Genomic DNA, 18049 nt, shown 5'->3' on the forward strand with positions numbered 1-18049 from the left:
TATAAAAATTTTGTTTAAAGTTGTCATATCTCCCTTCTGCTTCTAATTGCAATATTCTAGTTGCCGTTTCATTAAAATTACAGTTAGATACATATATTTGGTCATGATACGGTAAACTTTTTCTTAAGGTATTCTGGGCGGTATTTATGTACGGCTCCATCACCTCATCTACTAAAAGTTTTTCACTATATTTATCTAATAATTTACTTCTAATAAAAAATAACTTTTGTTTTAATTCGAATATTAAATCTTTATATAAACCTTTTCTCTTAACATTTCCTAACTCTATTAATAACGTATTTAAATCTCTATTATCTCCGCATTCTCTTTTTAATGCTAATTCTATATTATTCCATTTAAAATCATGCTCAATCATAGATATTGAAATAGCAGCTTTAGATTCTAATTTACTTAATAATAACATAACATTTTGTGGTGTATCTCCACCCGCTATTTGTAGCCATTGCTTAGCACAGTTAATATAATTATATAAAGTAAATGCATCGCCATTATACGAAGGTACGAACGAAAGTAAGGTTTTTGGATCCATTGTTTAATGTAAACACGGGACTCTAAAATGGTAGGACGACTGACTCGCGCTACTTTCACTACTCTCACTATCAGAAGGAGAGTGAATAACACTACTAGTATTCCTATAGCTATTATATACAAAAGTTGGGAGTTTCAGATGGGAAGGAATGGTGACAAAGATAATGCTACTTGGTACTTACAGAATGCTCACGACGGCAGCTTCCTTGATCATTTTCTTCCACTGATAACAGTATTTTTACGTATTTATTTGGTTTCGTTGCCTAGCCATAGTCTTGAGAGACTTCGCGAAACTTTTGCGGAATTACTTATGATTGCGCGTTTTGTTCACTTAGCTAGGCCCCACGTTGGGCGCCAGTAAAAATATCTTAAACTTTGTATTTAAAAACTATTTTATTAAAATAAAATACAATTATTATTAAAACTAGTTCTTAACTATAAGAGTGCTGGTAGTGGAATTGCCTTATCCCTAAGGTTGGTCGGCTTTAATACAAATTCGGGTGTCCCCACCCCTTTGGCTCGTTTCCCACGATGCTTTGTTTCTCATGGAGTTATTATATGAAATTCCCTGAAGTCGGAAATCAGCGAGCCTATTGTCATCGACATCCAAATGTTCATGTGCCCCAACATGTGCAGCAGGGTTCTCGTAATGCTTTTTATAGAACTTTCTCTCGGAGTCATAAATCTACCATAGGCCCACATGCCGTCGAGCTCTTGTTTTATATTTATTATCTTTTATTTAAACCATTTGTTACAACAATGCTAGACTAGGTTGACTCATGTTTCGTGGTTTATTAGAATTCACCCCTAAGTACGCAAGCGAAGCTGCGCGCGTCCGCTAGTACAAATATAATATTTAAAGATTTAATCTTGAATTTAAAAAAAACAGGTTAAGTGTGAGTTGGACTCGCACACCGAGGCTAAATACGAGTACCAATTTTAGAATAGTAGGTTAACCGGGAAAAGGAAGTACTTACTTGAAAAACTTAAATATGCACTCTTTTTATAGGCAATAAACTATAATATAAGTTTAAAATGATTTTTTTAATAAAATACCTATAAATTTTAACTTTTCGCACTGTTTCCTTTCATCTGTACTATAAGACGTTGCTTCGTACCAATTTTAAGATTCTGAGTTCACTGGAAATAAACACCCTGTAGGATTTTGTGGCATACATTTTTGAATGCATTGGTTTAGAAAGTTGAACTTTTCACAGCTCCAAGGGATAGTATAATTTGTATATTTCATATTCATTTCAATTTAGCTTGACACCTGTACGCGTTCCTGTGGCAACAAAGTGATCCTATAAGGGTTTCGTTTCTTCCTTTCAAGGTACAGAACCCTAAAAATTACAAACAAAATTATAATAGTAAGTGTTAATAGATATCAGAATGTACTGATTCATAGCATGACTGTTGTCATTGATATATGTAGATGCAATTGTATAATTATATTTCTTCGGTCATAATTTGCTTAGTGTCACGAACTCTATCCGTTTTGAATTTTAATTAATAGATAATGTAATTATCTATTTTATTAATCACTTTAAAATTATAATATAAAAATACAGATAATCCTTTTAGTAACTGGAAGATCTTCTTCTTATATTAATTTGATCTTGAAGTCTCTGCAATCAAACGAAAGGTCTTTGTGATTGTACGTACACTTTTTTATAATTATCCTTTGCAGGGTGGGATATGATAAAATAAATTTGTGTGTGACTGGTTGTGGACCAATCCCCACCCGAGGAAATTCACTCTCTTCGCTCTGGTGTCAAGGCATAGGGCGGCGTTGAGGAAAAGGAACCTAAGACACTTCGTTTCTCACTTTCTGCTTCAACATTCTATAATATTCTAAAATTATAATTAAACTTGAGGCCATCGTGGCGCAGCGGCACAAGGGTGTGACTGCAACGAGACGGTTGTGGGTTCGATCCCCACTCGAGGAAGTGAAACATTCATTTACGTTTCCATGTCTTCGCTCTGGTGTCGAGGCAAAGCGCGGCGTTGAGTTCTGCCACTCAACACGCAATGCCTCCAGAATTCGGTAGAAAGTGGGGAACGGAGTGTCTAAACACTAGGTTCCCCCTGCCTACCCTATTAGATTTTTTATAATTAAACTTAAGGTTGAGTAAACCGAGTAAAACTTATTTGTATATTAGATATATACACATATCATATACTTACTTCTACATAAATAGGTTGAGATGTATCGTTGTTCTTAAACTCGTTTCTACTGGCAGCATTGTTTGATATAAGTCGTAGTACAGGAAAATCCTTTGCGGTTTCTACGACTCTAGCTCGTGGATGCTTAGTCGATGCCAGCACTGGGGCGACAAGTACCACATTTTCATCACTTAAATTACTTTGTCCTTTCACATCATGTATAAAACTTAGAAAAATATGAAAAAATATTAAGAAAAGGTAATTTACAAACAATCTTCTTGCTAATAACATCGCGATTGAGTGGTCTTAAGAGTCCGTTGAAGCCTTATTTATAGATTTTTGAAGTATATTATCATCACGACTTGCCATGATCTCTTCCGAGTTTTGCATGTAATATATGAGATCATAATATAAAATAAAATTTTAATAACAAATAAAAATGTATTTTAATTATTTCTTTTTCCTTAATTTGAAGCGCGAACAAAGGTGGTTTGGTTTTAAAATCACTGCACCTTGACCTTATTAATGGATATATTAAAATAATATAGAACTAGTTTTTTAGATACAAAATTGTAAATAGATAAAAATGACGTTTAAAACTGTATTTTAAAGATTGTGGGAGTGGTATCTAAATAAAATTGTATGTTAATTTAAAAAATGTATATTTAGGTATAACTAGGTGTCTAAGTTTTCATTTACAAGAATACCTGAAACCTGCTTTTATTTCTAATTATTTAACTAATAATAATAAACGATATTAAATTTAGCATTAGATATTGATCAATTGGTCAAAGTTAACATTATAAATAATTTTCAGTCAAAGTTGAAATTGTGATAAATATAAAATAAGAATATTATAAAAAACCTGTATGAGCTGTGTATGAGTATCATTGAACACTTAATTACTAATATTAAAATGAATCTCTCAAGGCCGTCTGTAATCGGTCTTCGTTGTATAACTAACATTATTTAAGTCATATAGATTGCAGGTTTGAATCCAAAATTAAATTTAAGAATTTTCATACATTTCCAGTAAACAGAACAGAATTTATATGAGTATTATTAAAATACGCCAATGTTATGCTCTAAGGCATATAACAATTACAACCTATCCATAATTATAGAAAAAAGACATATTGATGTAAACGGCCTCAAAAGTGGTTTATCCAGTTGTAGGGGATTCCTTTATACCGTGTCGGCAAAAGGCAATTGTGTTTATATTAAATTACACCTTTACATTGTTTTTGTTCATAATAATACATTATTCTATTTAGATTCTTGCTTTAACCTATAATACGGTTTTTATCTTACATACGGATTTAATGAGGATACTTATTAAATATAATTTAAAATGACAAGTTTAATTATATAAATACTTTTATAACTTATACTTAAAGGCGTAATTTATGATTAATTTAATATAAATACAGTTCAAATTCAAAGCCTAGTTATAAATCCTTTTAACCTTTTCTTTCTATCGGAGCGGTCACAAATATTGAAGTTGGTAACACTCTAGTAGGTGCAATGGCTCCAATTCCTGCTGCTGTTGTGCTTATATGTAGTTTGATATTCGAGACCTTGGTTGCCACTGGCATCGTGGTGGAAGCAGTAGGTTCGATCTTAATTTGTTCATACGATCTCTCCGCTGCACAAGTCACTTGGTCTTCATGCATTCCTAGTGCACCTGGCGCTAATGTTTTTGTTGGTTTAATTGCAAATTCACCTGGTACTGTCAACGGCACAGCTGTGATATCAGCAGCCTTTCTTATGGGAATCGGTATGGGAACCAGAGAAGATGGCTTCACACTAAATTCCCTCGTCAATAATACAGTTTCGCCGTCTCTCGGAAATATTCTCACACACAAGCCACAATGCACTAATGTCAATACACAGAACACCAACGGGCCGTAATTTGTCATATTAATCTTTTTTAAATAAACACGAAATCACTCAGCGACTGTTTGAACTTGACTGGCTTAAACTCTGCGTAAATTCTCGTCTCACATATTCATATAATAAATTTCCATCTCTCCATCTTAGATATAGGAATGCAGTAGGGTGAAGTAATTTTTATGTCTGTTATTGTATCTATATATTGATATACATAGTTTTTCTTAACATAACTTAATATAAACAAACGGGTAAATAATATTTATAAGGTAAAATGCAAATTTTATAAAATATAAGACTAAACAAAAACTAATTCTCATACTAAAAATGTATATAGTGGAGTATTTACAATAACATTTATGAAGATAAACTTTTCGTAGGTTATCACTACAAATACAAAAAATATACTTTGATTTGCAAACTGGTTTTAACAAAAGCGTAAAGAATTATTGCAAAGTATCACAACCTAAATACCTATACGCAATTAAAATAACTATGTAACTATATATAATAGTATAAGAGTTTCTATATAAATTTCCTAAAAAAAAAATTGCTTAAAAATTCGTTTAATTTGATATATTATATAGAAAGATTAAAAGGAATAATATTTTAAAGTATTATAGGTATGGACAAAGTACCATATTAGATTAGTACTCAAAGCGATCTTTCAATTTGCATTTTCTGATACATACACTTAATATTCTAATTTCGCTGTGAAACCAGAAATGATGGACGATAGTAACCTCGGCGGTGATCCAACTTAAGATCCATTTATAATCTGGACGCGACTTGGAGTTTCACATGAGTCATGGGCAAAGCCAGGATTCCGAATGGGCATCTTTGTGAAGCATCGCATTGTTTCAAGTTAGATAATAACGCAGCTACGCCATTCATTGTTTCTACTAATATGAAAATCACATGTAGAGTAATTATTATCTTATAAATTTACTAGCGGACGCGCGCAGCTTCGCTTGCGTATTTAAGGGTGAATTCTAATAACCCATGAAACATGTGTTCAATGAAACATTTTTAAGAGTCTAAATTTCAAATTTTATAAAAATCGGTGGCGATTTAAAGATTTTTCCATACAAACTTTCAACCTCTTATTTGCACCCTTAGGGGGTGAATTCTAGAAAACCATGAAACATGTGTTTTATTATATACGTTTAAGAGTCTGATTTTCAAATTTTATAAAAATTGGTGACTATTTAAAAAAACCTATACAAACTTTCAACCCCTTATTTGCACCCTTAGGGGGAGAATTCTAGAAAACGATAAAACACGTGTTCAATTAAATACTTTTAAAAATCTACATTTCAAATTTTATAAAAATCGGTGCCGATTTAATTTTTTTTCCATACAAACTTTGAGCCCCTATTTCACCCCGTTTAGGGTTAAAATTTTTCAAAATCCCTTCTTAGTGGATGTCCAGATTACAAAAGTAAACTTTTGTCTAAATTTAACGTTTCTACGCGCAGCGGTTACGGCTGTGCGTGCGTCTTACCTCAGTCAGTGAGGACAAGTCCTTTTATATATATAGATTATTATGTTTATTAACCGTTAAATGACTTTACAAGATCTGCTAAAATTTAATTTTAAATAAATTAAATTAAAATCAGCTTCACGCTGTATCCCGCAGACAGCAGGGTAGGCAGAGGGAACCTAGTCCTAAGACACTTCGTTCCCCACTTTCCGCCGGATTCTGCGAAGAGCAAAGAAACGAAAATATTAATTATTTCATTTAATCAAGTGGGAATCGAACCCACAACCTGTCGCGTTTTTTAAACCCCTACGCCACGGCTGCTCATATCTGTATATAATTATATAAAAGCAGATTATTTATGATTAAAAAGTAGAGGTGGCACTATGTGTAAGTACGTAGTATTTTTAGCCAAGAGGTTATTGACGATACAGGTTTAATGTAGCGAACTCATGTGCAATTATGGTTATAGGAAAAAAAATACTGTTAGTCTAAAACAACTATCATGTTGATACCTATGAGGTATATGGGTACTAATATTTTATGGAGAAAATAAATTTCATCCAGTCAATCTAATAAGAAAAATATTTTTTTGAGTGTAACTAAGTAAAATTTTATGCTTACTTAATAATATTATAAACGAAAAAGTATAGATAAAAAATAAATAACTAACTAAGAAATAGTGGACACAAATAAGTAACTAATAAAAAAGACAATAACTTTAATTTTTTCTAATATTTTTTAATATTTTTAATATTTAATATTTTTAATATTTTTTTCTAGATTTTAATTAAATCTACTTTATTCCATAACTGATTTTTAGTTCATCCACTATTGCCAGATTTTTTGAACAGGCGTACGTAAACATTATATGTATTACTAGCTGACCTGGCGAACTTCGTACCGCCTAACAGTCATTCTTTATTTTGTGTTTTTAATGCTTATTCTGCTATTCGGGACAGCAGGTCGGCTAGTATGTAATAATAATAATAATAATAATACTTTATTGCACTAAAAACAAAGAAACAATACAGTAACAATTTTTACAAAAAGGCAATAAAAAAGTGTAATGGCGGGCCTTATCACTAAAAGCGCTTTCTTACATGCAACCGTTTGAAAGAAAAGAAGATAGCAGAAAGGTGTAAATAGTAATAATAAATATGATATTAATAGACATAAATAAGTTATTTTATAAACATACATACACTGATAAAAACACAACATTCCCTAATTCTTTTTTTTCCAGAGAATCTTGCCAGAGCGCTATCTATTGTGCTAATAGTTAAACTGTCACCGTTCGATAGTCATAGTTAAAACATACCGTTTTCTCAGTATAAGTAATCAATAAACATATTTTACTACACTTTACAGACTATTTAATTTAATTTATATTTTTATCAACAGTCATGTAATTAAAACGTTTTCAAATTCTTTTCTTCCAGAGAATCTTGCCAGAGCGCCATCTATTGTGCTAATAGTTAAACTGTAATCGTTCGATCATAGTTAAAACATACCGTTTTCTCAGTATAAATAATCAAAAACTATATTTTGCTAAAGTTTCAAAATTAATAATATTTCTCCCGAAGTAATTAATGCTTAACAAATAATAACTTGTTGAGATGTTTTATTCGTTATCAAGATTCGTTAGTACTTACTATTTGTTGTCAATAGATCTCCAATATTAACTTCTTGAAAACGTTAAATACTTATATCTTTTGATAGACTGAAGCGATTACAATGAAATAAAAACTAAAACCTACTCTGATTTACTTGTAATTTTTAAATGTAAACGTTGCTTAAATTTGTTGTGTACTTTTTACGTGATACGTGTTCACATAAACAGACAAACAGATAAACAGACAAACAGATAAACAGACAAACAGACAAACAGACAAAAAATTCAAAAATGCTGGAAATGGATTCTGTTAATTGTCCTTTAACACCCCAGCTATTTTTTTTTTAAATATTTTCAATGTACAGAAATGACTTTTCTACAGATTTATTATAAGTATAGATATAGATGTGAGATTGCTCCGAAAAATTATAAGGATGTAAAATAAAATAAAATAAAATAAAATAAAATAATGTGCAAAATAAATGTGTAAAGATAAAAAGAAAAAAACAATATACTTTATTTTAAGATACTTTCGTTTTAAGGAAGTACTTTCGGCATAGAAGAATTTTATACATAGAAGTTTTCACGTAAATCTCACAAATATGGGTATTTGTATGCTTAGAGAGATATTAAATTTGTTTTTTTAACGTAGTAAGAATTTATTTTTTTTATAAAATATATATATATTTTTTATAATATATGTATAACAAATAAAATGTATTAATCTGTTAAAGCTGTTTTCGACGAAGACTAATCCATGTATACATTTGTTTTCTCAGAGTTATGATCGGCTCTAAGGCCGACAAAACTGAACTTGTTTACGAAAATTCGCTTACAGTTATTCATGCGCGCGCTACGATTGGTGTAAAATAATAGTATAAAATAATAATATAAAAAATAATTATTATATTCAACACTGATATTATTATTGAAATCTTTAAAAACATTTTTCACGACCAGCTGACCTAACGTTGAACTCTTTGAAGTGTCCAAAAATTCTAATTAGTTGTAACCCTGATATTTGTCCTACAATTTACTTCAAAATGAATAGAAAAACAAATATTTCCACGCCAGTGAAATGGAAATGTTTCAGGAACGTATTGTAATTGTTGTCTTAACTAACATTTCACAGTCTCATTTCAATAATAAGTTTAATCAAAAAATCATAATTTCAATAGTATTGAATTTACGTGTAAAATGTTATTTTAGCGATCTATTTAATAAAAAGCCTTGAAAATTTAAGCCAAAAGGATCGGGTCTGGTTGTATTGGTCGGGCTGTCACCACGCGCCCACTCCCGGCCGCTGTCCCACTACTGCCCCATGCGGAGACTTTTGGCTGCTGGGTTTCCCCCCTGGCCCGGTGTGCCTCTCCTCAGTGAACCTGCACCCCCCGGACTCCTCCGGGCGGTCCATATTAACACCGGGCTTAGTGTAGACGTCCAGTCAACGTGAACCACACAGCGCCAGGACTCCCGGCCTCAGACCATCCTCCGAGCCCGACCTCCGAGAAGCCGGATTACAGGAGACGCCACGCTCCCGGTCGAACGATGTGTTAAAAATATTATTCCCTATCAAGTCGGAGTACATGGTTCAAAACCTTACTTGTTGAGTTAACATTTTCTTATGCTTCACAACATTTATTTTATATTTTAATATTTCTTATATTTTAACATTTTTACTACATTTAGAAAAAAAAGTGTCTTTAGTGTATTGGATCAAATCGTAGAAAAAATTGAAATATTTTGTCGCCAGTTTATTTCTTTCGTATTTTTAAATTTTAGCATTAAATAAATTCATTACATTATATAAAGATTACTTCTCAGAAAAAATGCAATTCATGCATTGCATGTATTTTGCTTTGGATATTTTATTTAAATTACCTTTAAGTATTTTTACTTTTTATGAGCTACGAAATCGTTTATTTATCTGAAAATAAGAAACTAACAGATCGTTGACCTTAATTATTACATAATTTTAGAAGTTTTTATGAACATCTTATAAAAACACAAAAATATACAACTTAATTTATTATATTTTATTCTTATTTTAAAATTATGTTATGTTAATAAATATTTTCAGTCATTTCGAAGTGTGACTTTGTTGAGTATTACATTTAGCACAAATGATATTTATTTTAAACATACATTTTAGTTATTCTTTTAAATTTAACTATTGATCCGTTGCACTGATAATAATGAAAAGAAAATTGAATTGAAAGAGACATACATCCATATATTTTACCAATGGATATTCGCCTATGTCTTTTCGATTCGCTTCGCTTTCAATAATCCAATTCGATCATTGAAGACGATGTAATCAATTGCTTATTTATGTATTTTTTATGTATTTTTGATAACGATAATACAAACGACAGGTTGTAAATATATAGCATAGTTTCGACATGTGCGCCCAACGCTGTTCTTTGGATTTGCAAATAGTTTTCTAAATTAAAAGTTATTTAAATGTAAAACTAAGTAATATATGCTTCTATATTACTCAGTTTTACAATGATCATTCGACTCGATTTTGTAAATCGATATTGAAATTGATTGAAAAAAGTCACTTTGACTTTCCTTGTACTATTTAATTAGATACTAATAATGCTAAAAAGTCATCTCCATTAGCTAAAGCTCTTGATTTGAAGGCAGCTGCACCAACACCATTGCTTTTTCCAATAAATTCAGGAAAAGGAAAGTTTGGTATGCCACGGTGTCGTACGTCAAGGAGGCCATCGCCAAATGAAACCTGTAATTGAAAATGATATACATAGTTTATTATTAAAGTACAATATTAAACATATCTTAAAAAAATCTAAAAAACATATATATCCATACCTATATTATAAATTCGAAAGTAACTCTGTCTGTCTGTCTGTCTTTTACGCAATCAGGGCCAAACCGCTAATTTAATTGTGATAAAATACTCATATAGAGATACTGGAGGGTCTCGTGAACATAGGATACTTTTTTTTCTCATATTTGTAATATTTTCGATATATACCAATATATTAAAATACTCATTAATTTGACATGCAAAGCATTTTGCATTGACAAAGTTTGTTGTTGGAAAACGTCACCCAAAATGAGCTTGCTTAACGCATCTCTCTATTGAAAACTGAAAATAATTTCATAAATATATTTGATAAATATTAGTAAAGTTCAAGCGGGCGTAGCCGCGTTCGGGTCCACTAGTTATAAAATAAATATAAAAATTATAATATAGAACAATATATTCAAAGATTATAAATGTCACATTGATTCCAAAATTTCCTGGTTGAAACAGGATGTGAAAGCACGACCTTAACATTTCGTGAGATAATAGGTTACAATGGCCCGCGACAAAAGTTAATGCTAAATTAATTTAAAAGGAAGACATTTCTTATTTATTTTAGAGCTTATACGTTTTTGTTAACTTGTTTCTCGCATATACTCGAATAAGGGTAGGCAGAGTAATGAAAGAACTTAGTGGTAAGACATTTGGTTCCCCACTTTCGTAATAATTTAAGAAAATGAATATCTTTGTAATGTTCAGACTACATTAGGTATTTCTTATAAAATTAACGTTGCAATATGAATTTAATTTTACTATTATTGTTATTATTATTAAATCTGAAAAAAAGGTAATAATGACGGAGGCCCCTGTCGCAATAAGTAAATATAATTGACTTACGCCCGATATTAATAATCAATCCTAATCCATAAATTGCAACCATAGATTGAAATAGACAGAGATGGAGGACGGCATGCAGGTTAGTGATTGGATAGACATGTCAAAAAATCCAAGATTGACGTTAACTGGAGATCGGAGATACATTATTAACATTGGGCGTAAATGCAAAAGAAAAACAAGGAAATAGAGTTTTTGGTCGGTTTGATATTATTCGTTATATCGTTTAAGCGAAATTATAATGAAAATAGCATCAAAGTTTAAAAGATAGTTTACGATTTCTCGATATGTAATTAATAATATCTAATTGACATCTTGAATTTATTTAATTATTGCCTGATTTTCACGATTACACACATTTTAAATGAAACTATTGCTTATAACTTCTACCAATAAAAAATATTCTGTCATGACATAAAACAACAAAACAAAATACTCACATCAGGCTGGAAAGCATTTAGGGAGTTGAAGCCAAAAGCAGAGGAAGCACTCTGACTTCCGCTTTGGCCACCGAACCCTCCAAGAGCGGATGCAGAAGACGCGGCCCCTGAAACTGATGAGCCAGATCCGCTGAAGGCCGCTGCTTGACTGCTAGCCTGGCTGCCGCTGAAGCCACTGTAATATTTAAACATAAAATAAATTATATTTTTAATTAGTTTATATATTTTAATTTTATAATCTGTGTATTAAAATGTCAAATTCCATCTTAAATAAAGTTAATCTAAATATAAATTAAAATAACAATTTTACCATATTATTTTAATTTTATCATTAATATAATGAAATAATTGCGAACTTATAATTATTTAAATATATATAATTAAATAAATGATCTACCTTCCGAAACCATTAAAAGAAGAGGCTTGACTCGCCGAATGAGAAGCACTAAATCCTTCATTGAATCCAAAGGAAAACGACTGAGATGCTGAATGACTTACTCCAGCACCACTAGCACTACTGCTCACACTCGCGGACAGCCCCCCATTCCCGGTCGGCTTCACGTTGAAACCGCCACCAAAACCAAATCTCGGATTCACTTTATTCACACTTTTTCCACGTTCTCCCGGAAGCAGTGTACTGGGATCCCGTTCTAAATGTTCCAAAACCGGGAGCACCGGCGGGGTGATTACGGGTTCTAATTTCTTATATTGTCTTCTCTCATCCGGGAAGACAAATCCATTGGCGGGGGCAGAGTTTGCGAACCCAGCAGTAAACACGAGGCAGAAGCAAGTACAGATGAACTTCATGTTTGTGTTTGTTCTTTACTAAATTCAAATTATCGGTGTTCGCTATATTAATAGGGTCGTACGAGGTCACCAGCGGTGTTGGCATGCGGCCCGTGCCACAGCCTTCAGAAAACCCACTGCGCTACGCCTGCTCCGACGTCCTGTCCAATGCGATACCCCCTCTACGATGATCCGAGATGTATACTCGTATAGCCGTATCCTTATGTAGTTAACTGTCTTATTGTTCACGTTTAGATGAGCGGAAAAAGGTGAAACTCAATGGTATTGGGAAATCCAAGCGTCCTACTTAGAGTCCTAAACAGTCAGGCCACGTTTTCAAACGTACCAAATATATTTTTACTAAGCCATTTAACATCTCCCCACTACGAGTAATATCAAATATTTACATCCTCTATATTATAGTAGCGAGTCACATGAGTCAATTTTGTATTAAATGTATAATATAAAAAGTCACTATTGTTAGCAAAAGATTGGAGGACGTTTTAAAATATTCGATTTGTCAAATTTAAATAGGTCACCCATTAATACTTAAAAGTTTGATAAAATATATTTAAAAGATTTTAAAACTGGTTTCGAGAATGACATGAATTTTAATGATTTCTTATAACTGGATATATTCAGGTTTTAGTATTTTAATATTTCTATATAATATATTTTTATCTAACACGTAATAAATTTGTGTCTCCACCTCATAGCTTGCAGCACATTAATATGTTTAATTTTTATTTATATTTTCTTTATTTTGTTTTTTTAATAAAATATATACTTTAATAAAACTTGAAAAAAAAAAAACATAGTATTACCTAATAATGTAGAAAAAAACATCATCACTGCTATGCGAATTCAACATACAATAACTAACAAATATTTACGTAGCCGAAATGCTACTTTGCATAATATCTCTCCATTATTTAATTTATAAAGATAGTTAAATATGTAAAGCAAATTTAAACAGCAAATTTTTCATGATGGCGCAAGATAGCGAAAATAATGGCATAAACAACTAAAAACGAAATTCATAACTTTATATGAATTAAATTATTTTTATACTTAAAGGATAAAATTACAATTTTTAAATTAAACATATTAACATAATGCCTTTTTTTATCCAATTTTTTTGACCGACTTCTATAAGAAAAGGAGGTTATCAATTCGACTGTATTTTTTTTTTTTTTCAAAAGTCAAAGTTCATAATACATCATTGCTAACATTATGAAACTAAAATATACTTCATATTAAATATATTATTTTAGGTGTCGAAAAAGTATCTTTAAAGGACATTGAACTATTTATAGGATACGATATTTCTGAATAGGCAATGCGTCATTCTACCACTGCATTCCAAGTGGACCCCGCATCCGTGTAACGAATTTGGTTTCTACAGATTTACTATTAAGTAATACCTACCTGCCTACCTACAAGTAGTACCTAAATAACATGACTCAGTGACACCTTTATTTAAATTCGATACTTTGAAAGAAGGTCGAAGTATCGAATATGATTTTACTTTATCGGTGTTATGTTTCAAGCATTTTTTAATGTAATTTCATCATGATAATGCTGTAAGCCAACTGGTCTAGGCAAGTTTATTTGAAATATTGGTAATGACAAGATTATCTTGCGATATAAAGTTAGCTTGTCGGAGAAAAAAGCGAGTTAATACATATATGTACAGCCTGCGGCTTCGTCCGCTTGAAGTATATGTAAAAAAACGAATAAGAGAACGAGTAAACGAGCGAATTCATAGTTCGCTCGTTTTTTATATTTTCAGCGCATTTATAGTGACGTCTCATTTGAAAATTGAAATATCGCTATAAAAGTCCCTTCCGTTCTTTATGTGCCTTCTTAACATACGTCTACCACATTTCATTAAAATCGAGACAGTGTTTAGGCGTGAAAGCCTAACAGAGAGACAAGTAGAGTGACTTTCGCATCTATAATATTAGTAAGGAATAAGGATTATTTTTCGTATCTCTGTTGCTATAGAATTTTTGTTATAAAATTTTATCCCACATAATTTAGATATTTAAAAATATGTTTAAAATGAATATTTCCACCTGTATAATGTTACGGTAAATTCATGAATTACGCATATTTAAACATAAGATTTTTTTGTAAGAAAATATAACATTCTTTGATTTGTGGACGTGGACTCGAGGACTTGTTGCATAATTTTACTATGAGTAACAAATTGGTCATTGAAGTTTACTTATTCAACTAATTTTTATTCTAAACATATCTCTACTGAATATTGATTGAACAATTTTGGTAGAATTACCCGTATATATGGGCGCCTATATATCTTTGCCTAAGTAGAACGACTGATAATAACATAATCATATTTTTTTTATTTATGAAACATTAATTAAAATCAATTTAAAAGCTTATTTATCTAAATATTAAATTACATATAAGTTTTTGATTAAGTACATTGCGACTGTTAAATGATTTCAAAAATTGTTTACTCTTTAAAATGTATTAGGTATGCTTAATGAAAGTATTGCTAATATAAATCTCCTCTTATTGCGGCCACAATCTTGCTATGTCAAGTGGACGTATTACCAAAAAATGTAAGGGTTGCCACAATGATTTAAAAATGGCAGTCATAAAATGTTATATTCAGAATAAATACAAAATTTACAAAATACCTTAAAATATGCTTACAACTTATATTATGTAAGTATGTATAATTGTAGAATATTATTCCAAGATCGCTTATTATATCTTAAATATCTACTCATTTGGGAGTTTCTACATATATTGAATGAATAAATTACTTAAATACTATTTTATAGTATACAGGATGTAACGCGATAGACGGCAATCCATCCTTATATACATACCACTATGTATGTTCAGCGATTTTCAGTGGTAGAGCAAATATTTGAGAATCTGTTATTTTTTGGAAGCAATTGGATTCTTGAAAATTGCCAAATACAGCCACTGGTTTGCATTCGTGGTTTTTTTTTTCTCAATATAACTCAATTTTTTTTGTATCGTATAATAGTTTAAAGCTATCGGTTTATTACACCTATATGTAAAATAAAATATAGGTATTTATATAACATATAATGTAAGGCATTGAATGTTTTACTTTAAAACCAACAGGATGTTAAGCTAACGGTATCAACACGCAAGGCATGCTTCTTAGAAATTTTGTAAGCATCTTTATATTTATAGTTTTATAAGAGATTAACGGTTTTTAGTTCAATATTCTTATATTCATGATAACGTCTGATCAAAGGTCAATATATAACCTAAAACTTTTACAAATATGAATAATTTATAATATATATTATTTTTTATTTTGGATAAAGAATATTTGTCAAAAAAATGCAAAATTCGTTTTGTATTATATTTTCTGGATAGTAAATTGAAAAAAAATTCATGTAAATTGCAAAATATATTAAGTAATAAATATTTAATTTCTATACAAAAAACTGTCTCATAGTCAGCCCTATTATATTAAAACCAAGTCAGAGCCCGGGGTCGCACGTCTCATGTCACGGTCGACCAACTAGACATGTGTGACCGCGCCACAGTCCACACCGCACGTCAACAACAGGTGTGACATATGTCACTATGTCACTAAACACTAGCGGGCTATTCATTATTGTCTTACAAATTACAATTTTCTTTTAACACGTCTCTTGCGACATGTGGACTATTCAGATTACCCAGCGATACTTCAGAGACAACTCAAATATTTGAGTAAATATAAAAATTATAATAACATTAGACTACTATTCGACTGAGGTGTTAAGGGCTATCAACGTAATTGTTATGGGTTTGATTCTCTGACTTCGGCTTGAAAGTAGATAAAGTAGTGCTGTAGCACTTTGTCAAATAATAATTAACTGTGATATGTGAAATTTGTAATAAGAAATTTTCTAGATTTATTGATTTCTTTGTTATGTTCTTTATCTATCTGATCTGATTTCTTTCTTATCAGTATTTTTTTTTTCTTTTCTTTTATAAATTGTCGTGTTTTTTTAATAGTCGTAACTTTCAGATACCTAAATATATTAAAAAGAACACCTTAATTCATGTTATAGTTTATGTTATTGTAATAATGACGCAATATTATATAAATATTATTTTTATAAATTCATTCATACGTAGGAATTTCTATTCCTTACAAGGGAAACAATAAGAAGTTAGTGACACATATATATATATTATGCCTAGATATAATCACCCTTCCTCATAGAGTACGTGAAGGGTCTAATTACAAACGTTCATTGAATAATCATAATAGAGATATAATTCCTAGATTGAATAATTGATCATGCTAATTAACATATAAATAGGCTATTATTATATTGTAATGTTTAATATAACATAACTCTATTATATACAAGTGTGTACGTTCATTACATTTATTGTGATACTGCAAAATTACTAAAATTCTTCACGTTAGGGAACTTGAGTAAAAGAAAGTTGATCATCCATGAAATAAAAATCAAGGATCTTTAAGGGTTCTGAAGCAGAACTTACACTGGTAGTACTGGATTCTTACTTAGTCACTAAACCCACAACCGGAAAGGTTTCTTTTGGGTGAAAAATTGGTGGGAGTTACCAAGTTTTCGCTGTACTTTCGTGATCAGTGATACAAATATTTATAAAAGTAAAAAAACATTATACTTAAAAGACACATCTATACAATGTTTGTTAAATAAAAATGATACTACAACGAAATTTATTATGGAATATCTCAAAAATGAGTTTTTAATAAGAAAACGGTTGATATAATGTTAATATAATAAATAGTATTATTGCATTTTATTTATATTAATCAGAAAGTTGATATGAATGTGAAATTATTATGCCATTAAAGACCTAGGTTTTCCTCGTTTAAATAACTATTAACCATTCATAGTAAGTATTCATAACACGTGATCGGTAATATTACTAAGGTAAGTACTTTTACTAGCGAATAGCTCTGTCTTTGCTTAAAAAAAAAAAAATATTTATTAACTATTTAATATTACACTTTCTTATAAGAAATCGTGCGATTATTTTAACATAAAGATATGTATAAAGCTTAAATGAAAATATGTGTATATTCGATAGTTTAAAAAAGTTAATAGATAAGTAAAACACTAAATAAAAAGCGCAAGTAGAATTTTTCATGTTTATAAGACAGACCTTAACAATATGTAAGGAAAAAAAAATGTTTTATTTACGTGGAAAATTCTAGAAGAACTTATTTTCTCCATACCTAAACTACATATATACGATTTTAGCTACAAAAGACTTAATTTGTCTGAAGAAGACATCATTGTTGCTTAATATATTTTTCATATTTTTAAAGTTTCTGAGAACGCCCATTCGTCGCACTGTTTGTACAGTTGTTTTAAAACATATGAATAATATTTAAATGAGCATTAAATGCACGATTTTTCAGTATATTTCCAACTGTTGAGTTTGAGCGA

General features: G+C 30.6%; 1 protein-coding gene and 1 non-coding gene across 2 annotated transcripts; both read right to left on the reverse strand.

Moving 5' to 3' along the window:
* Window positions 1–8946: 8946 nt before the first annotated feature.
* Window positions 8947–9242, reverse strand: LOC146535880 (signal recognition particle RNA). The gene has a single exon (XR_014878393.1).
* Window positions 9243–10144: 902 nt separating this feature from the next.
* LOC146535881 (uncharacterized) lies at window positions 10145–12782 on the reverse strand. Its single transcript, XM_085190622.1, has 3 exons — window positions 12205–12782; window positions 11808–11982; window positions 10145–10446 (listed from the first exon to the last, which is right to left on the reverse strand). The coding sequence occupies exons 1-3, from the start codon at window positions 12612–12614 to the stop codon at window positions 10285–10287; spliced, it is 747 nt and encodes a 248-aa protein (XP_085046748.1). The 5' UTR covers window positions 12615–12782; the 3' UTR covers window positions 10145–10284.
* Between the last annotated feature and the right edge of the window lie 5267 nt (window positions 12783–18049).

Source organism: Heliconius melpomene, chromosome 10 (genome assembly GCF_056956725.1).
Source record: "Heliconius melpomene rosina isolate 202511_hmr_F chromosome 10, ASM5695672v1, whole genome shotgun sequence".
Classification (NCBI taxonomy): domain Eukaryota; kingdom Metazoa; phylum Arthropoda; class Insecta; order Lepidoptera; family Nymphalidae; genus Heliconius; species Heliconius melpomene.

Bases quoted from the DNA above. Each gene is read 5' to 3' on its own strand.
- LOC146535881 (XM_085190622.1), bottom strand. From the start codon at position 12,614: ATGAAGTTCATCTGTACTTGCTTCTGCCTCGTGTTTACTGCTGGGTTC. The intron at 11,983-12,204 runs GTAGATCATTTA...TAAATATTACAG, and splicing joins TCTTTTAATGGTTTCGGAAG to TGGCTTCAGCGGCAGCCAGG. The intron at 10,447-11,807 runs GTGAGTATTTTG...TTTCAATTACAG, and splicing joins TAAATGCTTTCCAGCCTGAT to GTTTCATTTGGCGATGGCCT.